This window comes from Rhinolophus ferrumequinum, chromosome 5, assembly GCF_004115265.2.
Source record: "Rhinolophus ferrumequinum isolate MPI-CBG mRhiFer1 chromosome 5, mRhiFer1_v1.p, whole genome shotgun sequence".
Lineage (NCBI taxonomy): Eukaryota > Metazoa > Chordata > Mammalia > Chiroptera > Rhinolophidae > Rhinolophus > Rhinolophus ferrumequinum.
The window spans coordinates 70,011,737-70,027,485 of record NC_046288.1 but is presented as its reverse complement, the minus strand read 5'-3'; the positions used below and the strand labels follow the sequence as shown (position 1 = coordinate 70,027,485).

At 36.4% G+C, this 15,749-nt stretch overlaps 1 protein-coding gene across 1 annotated transcript in view; it reads left to right on the top strand.

Annotated features, from left to right (window-relative positions):
• Positions 1-15,749, top strand: part of STIM2 (stromal interaction molecule 2) — a 145,415-nt gene that overhangs the window by 49,613 nt on the left and 80,053 nt on the right. Inside the window, exon 2 of the mRNA XM_033106402.1 lies at positions 7,878-8,008. Within this exon, the coding sequence (XP_032962293.1) occupies positions 7,878-8,008 (131 nt within the window). The remainder of the gene's footprint in view (positions 1-7,877; positions 8,009-15,749) is intronic.

Genomic DNA, 15,749 nt, shown 5'->3' with positions numbered 1-15,749 from the left:
TATGGCATAAATATGTATTCCTCTAGTTAAGAAGGCTTAATGGAATCACATTTGACACATTTTCTGCCTCTCTTGTTTGGTCTGGCTCAGCCACACAGACGAGAAACGTACCTGTACCTTCGTTTTACCTACACTGAGGCCTGCAGTGTCAGTCGTACTTGTACTTGTCACCTTTCTTTCACTATAATTCAGTTGTCACTTTGGTGTGACGTTTTCTTTCTGTCCTCACTGCCATGATGGTAGCTTACATTCTGTTACTTTCTGCCTGGACCGCGGGAATAGGCATTCGTTGGGAACAAGCATGTAATATAAGGCTATGGTTTCTTCTCTAGACTAAAATAAAACTGACTACATAGGAAAGTAGTTTTTGAACTTGAAAGCACCACACAAACTATGTTTAATTCCTCTCTGTTACATTTGTCATCATGTTACAGTCCTACATAAAAATCATGAGTGGCTTCTTTTAGAATCCTTTCTGAGGTTCACGGTCCTTCCCTCTCCGTATTCATCCTGCTGCTCTCCACCCACCACTTGCTAATGTTTTTATTCCTCCATTTGGGGAGTACTGTTGGCATAGCAGAGGACACTTCTTCCTTGTGTCCACCGGCCTATGCATTGTAGTTACTTAAATTAATGTCTGGCCTGCCCCCCCAACCCTACCCCCCCACCCCATGAGTGCCTGCCAGTGCCAGCAGTGGGAGGAGAGCTGAGCTGGAGGGAGCTCTCCCAGTGGAGAACCAGTCAGTGGCCAGAATACTCTTTGTGGATCCCAGAGCCCCTCATATTTCCTGTTTGTTTGTTCTGTTTTCTCTTTTTCTAACCCCACTCATTAAAATCCAGTTTCTGTTTCCTAATGCCACCAAAAATGCAATTACTTGCATGTAAAAAAAAAAAGTCAGGCATAATTACTTGTTAGGTGTAGTAATGTATGGTAATAATATATATATAAAATAATAATAACATAGAGTAATCAATAAAACAGGCGTAGTCCTTTCCTTCATGAAGTCTTATCTTTACTGCTGGAGCATAAGAGACTTGAGATTGACTGTCTTAAATATTTTAAAGTTCCCCTCAATTATTTTTGCATAATATGTTGTATATTTTGTTCAATAAATATTTAAACAGTCATATTTGACAATGAGTAAATAGATTTTATACTTTAAGGCCTAGGAGACCACTGAATAGTTTTAATCAGAGAAATAGTGTTATTAGATTTCTGCTAACCTCTTAGATTTAACTTTAGTGCCATAAAGCGGTGAGGAGTTCTATTGTCAGTTTGTACGTCTTAGTTTTCTAATCAGCCAGGTAAGTTCTTGAAGAGTGTTTCTCTTCCAAACATTTGTATTGAAAACCAGTGAGGTAAGTAATTCAGCCATCAAATACTTTTTGAGCACTTACTATGTGTCAGACACTGTTTTAGGCACCTGGGGAAGAGAATGATCAAAACAAAGCCTGAGATCTCATGATTGCATTGTAGTGTGGGAATTGGACAGTAAGTAATGAGAGAGATACATAATATAGTATGCTGTGGGAAAGTGTTGTAGAGAAAAATAAAGCAAGTAGAGAGCAAAAGGGAAGAAGAATGGTCTCTGAGGAGACACATTTGAGTTGGAATGAAAGGAGTTATCCAACCATGGGTGTACTTGTAGACGGGAAACTGCAAGTAGGGGCTTTCAGGGAGTAATTTATTATTTTTCTTTTTTTATAGTCACTTTAGGGTAAGCTGTAGATCCCTCCATAATCTGGTCCTCACTAATTTCAGTTTTTTTCTCTTAATTTACTAGGTAAATAACATATATTCAGAAGTTAATCTGCTTGGCTTCTAATGTTTATATTAAACGGGAATAATAATGCCTACTTTATAGGCAAAATGAAATGGATGATATATCATTTATATACAGAGGGTGCCAAAAAAATGCACACACATTTTAAGAAAGGAAAAACCTGTATTTTCCTTTGTAATACTCAATATATACAAATTGAATATATATAATATATACTCAATATATATAAAATATATAAAAATTGTAATACTCAATATATACCACTGACAAAAGATGAATACAAGTCACAAATATATAAAAATTGTAATACTCAGTATATACCGCTGACAAAAGATGAATACAAGTCACGTTTGACTTCTGCAATTACAAGAGGTGCTCAAAGTGGTTACCATCAGCGTAATTTTAATACAGTTTTTTTCCTTTCTTAAAATGTATACATTTTTTTTGTCTCCCTCTGCGCGTGTGTGTGTGTGTGTGTGTGTGTGTGTGTGTATAATAGACACTCTATAACTGGTAGTGTGTGGGAGGAAGAAACTGTCCTCTGCTGTGCATAGTTCTTTCGGCTGGTCTAATAATTAAATCTACCTGAGACAGATTAACGAGAAAATAACGCAATTCAGTATATACGTACATATGGGAACCCCACATGCAGGAGAGGTTCGGAGACAGATAGGGAAGGTGAGGTGTATGGGACATTCTGAGCTAAGATTGACGTAAGGAACCTTGCTTGGGGCTTCGAAGGGAGGAAGATCATTCTCGGGATAATAAGAGCAGATGTTCAGTACTGGAAGTTTGCCCTGCCCTATACATAGGTCATGAAAAGTTATTTCTGGTAGAACTGTTATGGGCAAGTCCCCAAATTTAAATTTTTTAAGGGAGAGGTAAAAGTTGCTTGTGAGTCCACGGAGTCTCGGATGCCTTCAGCTCAAAATAATCCACATACTAAAATAGCACATCTCGGGGAGGCCTGTTCTGAACCCCTTCCATAGTTATTGTCATTATTTTGTTACTGTAATAACTATTAGTGGCTTATGTTCTTGCCTAAACATATCTTCCTAGAGGACACTTGCTCATCTTTCAAGAATCAATGTAAATATCACTTCCTCCTCGAAGCTTTTCTTGCTGTGCAAGTAGGCAGGACGTCCCTTAGTTTTGCCATCCGTCATGTATATTTGTTATATGTCTTGTCATTGAACCTGACATACCTTAATTTATTTTTACTTTTTGTTTACCTGGTTTCTAACCTACAGTGTGACGTTTATGTATTTACTAGGTAAATAACATGTATTCAGAAGTTAATCTATTTGGCTTCTAATGTTTATATATATTTAAATTATTCAGCAAACATATCAATCTCTGTGGTAATAATATATTTATTATAAAGGTTTGTTCAAGGGAGTGTGAATTGAAGTGAAGATACATTATTATCAAAAGGAAGAGTAATGCAGCAAATATAGGTTTGTATTCTGTATTGTAAATGCATCATTGCCGGAGTGTCCATGGGACACATTTATGCTTCTTGGTGTTCTCAGCTTCTCGGCCAGGTCCTGGCAGTATCTACGATATCAAGACTTGATTCTTCTCTGACACTAGTGACACTGACCCATATATGTTCATTATACTGACAGTTGAGTGTGAATTGGAGTTTCAGAGACTTGCTTTGAATCTCAGTTCTGTCAGTTTTAGGGGTGTAAGCTTAAGCCATTTATTCATGACTGTCATTTTCTCATCTGAATAATGGAGGTAATATCTGCCTCACCCTAGGCTATAGGGATTAAATTATGTACATAAAACAGCACTGGCTTCTAGAATGTAGTAGATGCTTCTTGTTAGGTGACATCGTTTTAATTCATTTGCCTATTTCTGCAGAATTGGACTGAGCATCTGTTTGGCTTTGAGTAGAGGAAAACAAGGTGGAATTTACCCATTGCTGTTGGTTGCTGACTTTGGTTTAGTCCTACTCTGTTTTAGCCCATGCCTTTTTCCTCAGTGGAAAGGGCTGGCCTTGATCCAGAGCAAAGAAAGGAATGCTCAGAGTATAATGCCGAGAAGAGACATCACACTATTGCATTTAACACAAAGTGAGGGCCCCGAGGGGAGGAAATCTGTCTTAGTTGTCACGTTGGGTGCCTCCCACCTCGCCAAGGGCCTCACGCATTTCAGACAGTTCCTACTGTGTTTAAAAGAACGAGGGAAGGCTGTTCAGAGGAGAGACGTGGTCTGGCTGTGCAGTACGTGGGGTGCACTGGAGCATTTGGGGCAACTCAGGCAGACATCTGAGATGTTGGCGAGGAGGATGATTATGGTATCTCAGCCATTGTCTGAAACCATTATACCTGGTTCATTATAGGCACAGGTCTTTTATAACCGTTTGTGTGTGTAAAAGAAATTTCGGTCAGATAATGTGAGTTAAAACAATCACTTGTGCTGAATTAATCTAGAAGGGAAACGGCTGAGAAAGAAATGTAAAAGACTTGAGAACAGGTATTGGAGTTCAGAATTCCCAGCTCTCCTCCATTAGATTTCTAGGCCTTAAGTCACTGTAGCAAAAGGAAATAAAATTTTATGTGGAGAAATGGAATTTCTCTTGCCATAGCCTCAACTCCTGTCTTTTCTTTCCTTCTGCTGCTCCAACTTGGCAAAACCAACCCCAGAGCAGCCTTCATCGTTGCCTCCTCCATGACTGGGCGGCGTGCACTGCTGAGTGCTGCCGGATTCCTGTGGCACCTCTGACAGCCGTGCCCCCATGTCGCGCCTCCAGCCTGTTTCACAGGCACCAGAGTGATCTTTTGATAGCGAATCGGATTGTTAGTCCTCTCTGAAATTCTTTATGGGCTTCGCAGAGTCTTCAGGATTAAATATCCCAGTTCCTCAATAAGGGAAATAACTTTTAGAGAGCTGGCCTCCACTTAGCCAATCTCCGACCTGATCTTTTGACTCTTTTCTGCATGTTTTCTGTACTCCAGACATGTTAACCAGCTGGATTTCTCTGAATGTTCCATGTCGTTTTCATGCCACTGAACATACGCTGTTTCTTTTTCCAGGCAAGCTTTTCTCTCTCTTTGCCAGTGTCATCGACTGCAGGTCATTTAAAACTCCCCGAGGTGACCTCTGGAGAGCTTCTGACTTTTTTTCTTCTTCTGCCTGACTTAGATACCCTCCTCCATGCTCGCACAGCACCCTCCAAACAGTGATCTCTGTGGTACCTCGTCCAGTCCGTTATCTACACTTGCCTTCTTTCTCACTAGACTACGAGCGTGGTTTTGAATACAGGATACTCTTATTATCTCTTAGTTCCTAATGCTTGTCACTGGTTTGCACAGTATGGGAAGCCCAGAACTTTAGTTCATGTATGATGGTTAATTTATTCGAGGCCCAGATATGTCCAACGGTGTCAACATGTGAGAAAAGGAAGAATGTGGTCCCCGCCCTGTTCATAAGCTTAATTGTGTGGACGAAATGATTCATAAAGTAATTAGAGACTAATAGTACAACATTAAATGAGGACTCAGGTAGAATGCTTTGAGAATCAAGATAGAATAGAAAATTTCAAATCCCTTGTCATTTTATATCTGCTCTTTACTCTGTTTTTCTCCTTAATATTTACCACTCCTAGCATGTTAGACTTTTTATTTGTTTATCTTGTTAATGCTCATCTGTCCCACTAGAATGCAAGTTTTATGAGGAATTTCTGTCTCTTTTGTTCACCGTGGTATTGCCAGTGTCTGACAAATGGTAGGTGCTCAATAGGTATTTATTGACTAGATGAAATGGTGTACAGAGAAGGAAGTAATCACTAGGAGATGGTACTTATGAAATAATTCATGAAATTACTTCCTGAAGTAGACCATGAAAGATGATGTTTTATTAAATAAGTGTTTATTAAATAAATTTATTTAAGTAAAAAAATTACACATTTTATTTTTATATGAATTTTTTCAGGTCATATGTTCCTCCTAATTTTCTCTTAAAATTTTATAAGGTTTGTACAGCCCTCACTGTTGACTTCAAAATCTATTGAACCAGAGTGAGTGGTGTGACCCATCCATCATATAACTGTTGCAGTAACACTTGCACTTTATGTTTGTTAGCAAAACATGGGTAAAAATAGGTCGGCTGGAGGCAATAACACGATGTATACAGATCTTCTTTATACCTTACGTTGTTATGATACCTAAGAGTTTATCTTTTACTTTGCATCCATTTAAATAATTACAAATGAATTTGAACTCATAGCCATATCAGGATTCTGGTTGTTTTGTGAATTAGGGATCATAATTGACCATTTGTCTGTAAGTTCTTACATTTTAGCAAATCTTAGTCAGAGTTTTAAATATTTACATGCATACATAAACATATGTCACATAACTTATTTTTCCATTTTTATTGTTTCCTTTTCTGTTTCTTTTCCTTTCAAGACTAAGGAAATTAAAATTAGATTTGGAATTAAAACTATTAAAAATGTTAAATCACCAAAATGGGTTATAACTGGTGGTATTGGTTAATGTTGTTTTTTAGAAAATGAAATTATTAGTTGGTCTCCAATACTGGTTTCTTTTCTTGCAATTCTTTTCCCCCTAAGCACAGAATTAGATATTCTTAGGTTATTATAGCTGAAGTAGATCCTAGTAAGTAAGCGTCTGGTCTATTTAGTAAGCATCTAGTCTATTTACTTTATTTCAGAAGTGACGTAGCTGAAATACAGGGATGAGTGATTTGTCCAATCAGACACTTAATTCATAACAGGGCCAAAGCAATAAACTGGATTTTTAACTGTTACTGAACAGATAACCAAGCTGGCTAACCCTTCTGTTATGCTCATAACTTCTTTAAAATTTAAGGCTGTGCTATTTCTAGGAATATATATGATTCTGATGACAGTTTAAAAGAATATTATTTTAGTGACCTGGTAGAGTAGAAGTAAATTGTTGAAATTTGTTAGTCCACCAGACAGCCAGATTGGGTGTGAGAGAAGTTTTGGCAGTGCTTTTCCTAACTTTCACATGTTTTACTGAGTATTCTTTTTTAAAATTATTTATTTTTTTCAATTATAGTTGACATTCAATATTATTTATATTAGTTTTAGGTATACATCATGATGGGTAGACATTTATATAGTTTTTGCAGTGACCTTCCCCCCGACCCCAGTCTATTACCCACCTGGCACTATATGTAGTTGTTGCAATATCACTGACTGTGTTCTCTATGCTGTACTTTATATCCACGAAACTCTTTTGTAACTACCAATTTGTATTTCTTAATTCCTTCACCTCTTTTCTATTTTGGGATAGAGGCTGTTTACTCGTTGAGTCCACAGGAGATAATTTTTAATGAATTTGATTTTAAGCCATGAAAAACCTCATATTCTCTCTTCACTGTTAATTTTTGACAACCTGAATGAGGATTCATACATTTTCCATAGGAAGAGGTTAACCAAAAAATATATAAAAGAAAACATGAACAGGATTTTAAAAAATTCAGTCATTCTTTTTCTTTAGGCTTTTCTTTGTTGAATCTAAGAAGTTACATATTTTAGAAAGTCATACTGTTGACTTTTGGATTCCAAGAGTTGACTTGACTCTTGGATGCTCTTAAATAGAAAAAGGAAAAAAATATTTTTAAGGATCATGTGAATACTCTGCATTTCCTTTTCTTGTATTCTTTGTGATATTTCCCCAGGATTTACATTTTAATTAAATTGGATTATACAAAAACTAGCACCTTGTGTTCTGTGGTTTTTAGTTGTTTTCTCTTTTTTAAAGGAAGAATTCATTTGGTTTGTGTGTATGGGGGAAGTAATTGGTAAATATAATGGGTTGCATAAGAAGAAAATGATTAAAAATGTGGAAGAATGCAGAGAGCCTGAAGTTAATACTGCTGTAACTCCTGGATATAGTTGCCTAATATCAATTAAATTGAATTATTTATTTTTAGTTGATTGTGTTCACATATTCTGCTTCTGCTAGACTTTTAAAAACCTCTTCATTTGACTTAGTCTGAAATTTAATTCGTTGGGTTTTTAAAAAATTATACTCTCTAACTAGCCTATGTTTTGGTATGGGGAGTTAGTAATTGCCCTTTGTTCTATTTCAGATCCATGTATGTCATTGAGTCCACCATGCTTCACGGAAGAAGACAGATTTAGTCTGGAAGCTCTTCAAACAATACATAAACAAATGGATGATGACAAAGATGGTGGAATTGAAGTGGATGAAAGTGATGAAGTAGGTGGAAAAACTTTTTCCCTAGTGTTCTCATAAAACACAATGAAGTTTTAGCCTTAAATTTTCTCATTATTCCTCATTACTCATATGACTCGACTTCTTTAACATTTTTAGTGTTTCTCTTTACTTTTTAATTTTACCCTTTGTATTTACGTGTTTTTTTTTCTTTTTTTGTTCTTTTCTCCTTCATGTGATTACCAAGGCTTCCCAGTATTATAAGAATCCTTGGTCTCATGTTTTTGGATTTCTCACACGTACGTGCTATTCTCACTCTATCAGTTACTTCTTGCTGCCTTACAAACTACCACAATTTAATGGCTTAAAATGACAATAGTTTATTATTTCTTCTAGTTCTCTGAGTTGATGGGGCTCAGCTGGGCACCTTTTCTGTTCCCCTGGGTATGGGCCAGGGTCACTGTGGCAGTTCCTTTCACTTGGATTATCTAACATGACCTCTGACCCTGGAGTCTTTCCATGTGGCATCTTACCATTGGGGAGGCTCACTCCAGCTCCCTTACAGCATGGCAGCTGGCTTCCAGATGACAGTGTTCCCAGAAAACAAGTTCCCGTGTGAAAGTGCTTATCGTGCCTCTGCTTGCCAATGCCTGTTAACATCCAGGTGGCGACAGCGGGTTTTGGCTAAGCTCGCAGTCCATGTGGGAGAGGGTTATACAAGAGCATGAATTCCAGAAGATGCGGTTTAGTGGGGGTCACCGATGTAATAATCTACTGCAGTCACTGTACAAATAAATAAGGCTTCATTTTGTAGGCATTCTCCTCTTCCCCCTGATCTGGTGTTTCGCTTCGTGTCTCCGTGGAAGTTGTTTTCTTTATTTGGCGATAGTCTCATTCTAACCAAATTCTGGCATTTCTCAGGCCTCTAACCTCTTTGTTGTACTTGTCACTGTTGAGATGCTTCTCTTTTAGTTTCTATTATACTAAGTTATGTTATTTTTCACATTATTATGTAATGCTGTATAGCAGTGATGTCCTCTAATCATATTGTTATTTAATCACATTGTTATTATCTAGCAGTAACGTTCTCTAAGGATCAGTCCTGGACCTGCTGTATAAAGCATGTACCGTGAGAATGTTCATTCAGTTTTAGGTTAGTGCTGATTCCTCTATCTCTAAGCCGGTCCAGATTCCTGATTTACTTATATTGTTTTCCGCCTGACGTCTTTTGAGGGCTCTTTTGCTTTCGATTTAGAGTTTCTCTAAAACAAAAATCCCAGTTTTTCTCGTTGAAATCCTTCTCTGTTGAATGGTACCTCTGGACCTACTTCTCAGTTCTTTTTCTTCCAAATCAGGAATTCCAAATCAGGCAGGCTTTTTCTGTAAAGGACCAAGCTGCGGCTTGAAGTGTGTCCCATCCAAAAAGCGTATTTTGAAGGCGTTACCCCTGTTATCTCAGAATGTGACCTTGCTTGGAAACAGGGTCACTTCAGATGTGATTAGTTAAAATGAGGGTATATGTGAGGGGCATGAGCCCTTACTCCGATGTGCTTTGTGTCCTGATAAGAGAGGAGAACGTCACGTGGAGACACACAGGGAGAAGGTGACTCAATGGAGAAGGAGGCGGAGATTGGAGTTACACAGATCCAGTCCAGGAATGATAAGGATCGCTGGTAACACCAGAGGCTGAAAGAAAGGCATGGGACAGAGTCCCCTTCCTTGGGGCCTTGGGGACTGCTTGGCCTTGCTGACACTTTGAGTTCAGACTTACACCTTCTAGAACCGGGAGAAAATAAATTTCTGTTGTTTTAAGCCATCTAGTTTGTGGCACTTTGTTGCAGCAGCCCTAGGAAACTAGTACAGGCCAGCTACTAAAGATTTTAGATTTTGTGGGCCTCCTGTTGTAACTGCTCAGCTCCCCCATTGTAGTGCCAAGCAGCCGTGACAGTAAGCGTATGAACTAATGGGCAGGGCTGTGTTCCAGTAAAACTCGACTTGCAAAAACAAGCAGTAGCTTTAGTTTGCCAGCCCCGGCTATAAATAAAATCTCGTGTTCTTAAAATTCATCTCTTTTTCTTCCTTTCTCACTTATCTGTTCTAGTTATTTGCTTGCTCCATTTTCATGTAGGTATCTTGTGCCTAGAAGATCGCCTCTAAGTTTTTCTTCTCTAATCCATCACGAATATCATCACTTTGAGAGTGTTTGTCTCTAGTGAAGAAACATAACAGTGATTTTTTTCTATTGCTTACTAGATCAGTCTTATATTTAATGTCTCTGCATTAACTGACTTCTGCTTACTGAGGTAACCTCTTCTCATTGTGGTTAAATCATTTTAGTTAGAGTGTAGTGCCATTAATATCAAAATCGTGGTTTTTAGTTCTAAATAGTTCAATTTATTTCTTACATCTGTGGAACCACAGATGACAGGATAACCCTATCTTATACTGTGTCTCCAATTTAAAAAAGGATTTGAAGTATGTAAATATATTCTGTTTGTCATAGGTAGAATGAGTGAAATGAAATTGATGGATTATTGAGTTTTGCTATTACTGGAAACCATTAAGTAATTTATCGTGAGTCATTTTCTTATACTGAGTAATTCATTCAACATCATCACCATTCTGTCTCTTTACACACACAATACACACACACACACACACACACACACAGTGAAACTATAAGATTACTTTTAGTAATAATACTTGGAATTATTAGCAATGAATTGTTCTTTCTCATCTTCCCAAGATTGTCTAAGTGCTTTATTATTATATTGCCAATATAATTGCTTAAGAATTTGAATGTCAAATATACTATTATAATGTAAATTCTGTTTACTTCATAAATTATTGCTATCCATATAAATTATGGAATAAATAGAATTTATGTTGGCATATTTGATACTTTTTATAGAGGAAATTATTTCCTAGGCTAAATAGCTTTCCTAAAATTATTGTTGTACATTTTCTTAGTCATTTATAGTATAATGCATTAGTTTTATCAAATTTCACGCCAGCTTTGAAGAGTATAGTGTTTAGTGTATGAATGGCCTGTGCAGTTTTATAATTGTTTAGCAGTTAAATTGGAGTTAACTTTTAACATTAAACTTTGTGGTACTGTGTGGAAAGGACATGATTTCAAGTTATTACACGGATGGTGCCCCCTTTTCCTTTGATTTTGGTATTACTTGTGGACCTGATCATTGCTTAGCATCGTTTTAGGTTAAGAAACGTGCTAACGCTGAGTGATAATTTTGTGGGGAGGGAGAGGTGGAACTGGGAAAGCATACATGGTTAATCTTAAGAGTCTGAGTATTATAAAATGTTTGAAAAGACTGGTGTACAGTTTCACTTTTAAAGCTGGAATCGTTTTAGATAGCCACATTTCAGAAGTTAAAAACTGACTGAGATTGGTTAATTTTGTGCCTAGAATAAGGCTAGATTCTTTATTTTAAAAATCTTCATAATAAAAACTACTTTTGTCATTGACGTACGAAGTTACAAATATTACTAATCTGGGGTGTTTTCTGACACCAGTCAGTCCTTCATTTCTCCAACACGAACTGGGGGTCCAACAACTCAATTCAATTCTGACAGTGTCTACCTGGAGTCATGTCACATCCCGCAGGTTAAAGGGCTCCATCCCACAAGACTGTCCCCCACTTCACATGCCAGTCACAAGTCTCAGGCCAGGCCTCTGACTGACCTGCCCTCAACCACTGTTGCCACCGCCCCCTTTTCAGGTTTGATCATTTCCTGGAATGGCTCTCAAAACTCAGTAAAACGCTTTACTTGCGTTTACTGGTTTATTATGAAGGATACAACTCCGGAAGAGCCAAATGGGAGAGATGAATAGGACAAGGTATGGGAGGAGGTAGGTGTGGAGCTTCCGTGCCCTCAGGGCTTGCCTCCCTCCCAGCATCTCCCATCACCTCAGTGTGTTCACCACCTGGAAGTGCTCTGAATCTCAAAGTTCAAGAGGTTTTGTTTTTTTGTTGTTTCCTTTTTTTTATAGAGCTCAGTTTCCCCAGAGGTCATGTGGGTGGGACTGAATGGTCCAACCTCTAATCACTCAGTCTTTGTGGTGACCAGTCTCAGGCTGAGGCGCTTCGGAGACCACCCCTGAGTCATCTCATTAGCATGAACTCAGGTGTGGTCAAAGGGGCAAAAGACACTCCTATCACTCAGGAAATTTCAGGAGTTTTAAGGGTTCTGTGTTGGGGACCAGGGACAAAGACCAAATACATTATTATATCACAATTACAAAAATGTTTAAATCTGAAAAAAATAACAAAAATTCACATTTTCTTAATCATTAAAAATACCTTCAAAGGAAAGATCTGTTAAAATTGTGTGTAATATACAGAATTGCACACCTGAAATCTATGTAATTTTACTAACAATTGTCACCCCAATAAATTAAAAATAAATTAAAAAAAAAATTGTGTGTAATATATAGAGAGGTAGTAGGAAGCTTATGGAGATATTTGACAGCCTATTTAATGTATTTGATTATGTACGAGTTCCTAGAATTACAAATTATTTTAATTTTTACCTCACTATCAGATACTAAATGCTCAAATGTGTAAAGTGCTATCATCATCACTGTGCCAAACACAGCAGGCGTGCATGGCTATGTAATTTATACTTCAGTGGAATTCTTATTGAGTCTTAAATTTCAGTGGAATTCTAAACATTTGTAATAAAACTTAGGAGTAAAAACTATGTTAAAAAGCATAGGTGAAGAGCTTAGAATTCTATCAGTCTGATAGGTGAACTTTGTTTAAAAACAAATGATGTCTTTTTCTCTGTATTTAAATATTTAATATTTAAAAGCAAGTACAGTAAACCTTTATATTTTATTAGTACCTAAGAGAATCTAGAAATCCACTGTCCCATTTTCTGTTGAGCTCTTAAAACTGAGGTGTGTTACCATTATAAAGTGCACTTCAAATTTTGAAGATTTATATGAGAAAAATAATGTAAACTATCTACCGTATTTTGCCGTATATAATGTGTTCCCGTGTATAATGCACACCCACATTTTTGGCCCAAACTTTCAGGGGAAAAAAAATCATTTGTTTTAATTTTTTAATTCAAGTTTTTATTTATTTATATTTAGATACTTGATTTTTGTATTCTAAAGGAATTTTAGCATTTATTTTTTAACATTATGATACAAGAAATTTTATGTAACAAATAATTATAAAACACAAGAACAGATACAAGTCACAAGAAATGTATGTACCGGTAACAAATTTATGATATTTACACATCATAGAAGACCAAGAACTCTTCGCTGTTGCAAGTTCGTCATAAGTTCAATAACACCGATGATCATATTCCAGGGTATTTTGCATACGGACATTGTTATTAATTTATAGAGTTACACTTTTAACTCATTGCTAAGCATAAATAAAAGAATTAAAAACATTTATATAGTTCTGGAATTAGTACTACTCATGTGTAATGTGCATCCTTATTTTTCCCTCACAAATTTTGACAAAAAAGTGCGCATTATGCATGGCAAAATACGGTAAATGTTAAAATACTGATTGCATGTAGGAAATGATTTTATTATGGACATATTGGGTTACATGAAATATATAAAATTAATTTTACTTGTTTCTTTTTACTTTTTAAGGTGACTTCTAGAAAACTTAAAATCACATAGATCATAGTTTCTGTTTGTTGGACAGCACTGATTTAGAAACTGGTGTGCTATGTAGGTTTTAAGGAATGACCTTTTAATTCTGCAATTCTTGTAGTAGTTTGGTACCTTCAATTCAGTATAGCTATATTTTGATTTGTATTTCTTGTTAAAGTGTTTCTTTTTTAAGGAAGTAAGTAGTAATACTGTTGTGGGCCTCTAGCAGCCATTATTAGGAAACCACAATTTTAATACGAAACCTTAGTAAAACATTTAAAAATACTTTATTAACTGTAATTTTTGGTTTGAAATGTTGCTTTGAATTTAGAAAAACATTTAGCATTTCAAAAAGCTAGTTCGAAACTTAATTTTTTTTCTCTTTTGTGCCCTCTGTTTTTTTCCTCACATGAGAAAGCATTTACTTTTCTAATTTATTCATTCATGTTATATGGAGTTAATATTTGAAGGTCTATTATATGCCAGATACTCTAGGTCTTAGAGAATGTCAGGAACAAACACAATATTTCACATCAATCTTTAAGCCCTCAAGCTAACATTCTGTTTGGGCTTGTGGGATGACAAACTAAACAAAAAATTAAATAAGCCAGGAAAGGGGGATTAGGACAGATACATGATGGGTGGTTGTGATTTTAAATAGGGTGGACATGGTAGGTTTCATAAGAAGGTAACAGTTAAAATGTGCTGTATGCAGTACTTGTACGAATAAGAGAATACATATCTGGCAATTTTCCAGAGCTATTCGAAAACGGGGATTGGAGGATTTAGGGGTGTTTCAGATTAGGAACAGGATGGAAAGCTTTCGTTCTCTAGGTCATTGTCTTTTGCCCCACGATCAAAAAGATGTCAATATATGCTGAGTCTGTGACCTGTTTAGGTTGAGTTGTTGATTCCAGTCACCTTTGAATGTTCTGTCAATATTGAAGATGTTTTTGAAAGTGTAGGTAGTTGATCAACAAATAATGTAAGTAAGAGAAATGAATGGTTTTGTTGCCCTGAGCACAACTGTAGGAATGAGTGAGAATTCACATTGTTGCCTTCTCGGTGACTGAAAAATTTATTACAGTTTCTAGTGTGTATGAACTGTGTTTTGTTTTCACTTTTTCCTTTTAAATAAAATTGAAAAAAAACAACTCCTCCTTCCCTTTTTCTAATTTTTCTTCCTTTTTATCCATTCTCCCCTTTCATTGATGGCATTCAGAATAATTCTAGAAACCAACTTCTTATCAGTTGGTTTCATATAGTCAGTTTTAAGACCAACTTATATGAAAAATCTGATTGTACCTTGTATTTCAATTTTTCTTACATTAGCTGTTCTGCCTGAAAAACACTTTTGTTATCAGTTGTCTATTAACCTCAGAAAACTTAGTGAACAACACAGATGTATCTGATCTGAAACAAGGAGAGTCATTTATGAAAAGAAGCGAAAGTAGGGCTGGAAAAAACTAGTAGAAAATACTTTTAAAAATAGGATCAGTGAGTTTTGAATTATGTGGAGTAGTGTTTCTAAAAGAATAAATAGATGTGTTCTTTACTGAAATTTTCTAAGTTAAAAATTTAACTTATGTGTTAGTTATCTATTGCGGTGTAACAAATTTACCCGAAACAGTCATGGCTTACAACAGTATGCATTTATTATCTCATGGTTTCTGTGGGTCAGAAATCTAGGTGCAGCTTAGCTGGGTCTTCTGTCTCTGGGTCTCTCACAGGCCTGCAGTTAAGATGTCAGTTGGTAGTGCAGTCACTATGGAAGTTCCTCAAAAAATTAAAAAATAGAACTACCATATGACCCAGCAGACCCACTTCTGGGTATTTATCTGAAGAAATCCAAAACACTTAATTCAAAAAGATACATGCATCCCTATGTTCATTGCAGCATTATTTACAATAGCTAAGATGGAAGCAAGCTAAGTGTCTATTGATAGACAATTAGATAAAGGAGATGTGGTACATATATACAATGTAGTATTACTCAGCCACAAAAAGAATGAAATGTTACCATTTGTGACAACATGGATGGACCTAGAGGGTATTGTGCTGAGTGGAGTAAGTCAGACAGAGAAAGACAAATACCATATGATTTTACTTACATAAAGATTCTGAGAAACAAAATAAATGAAC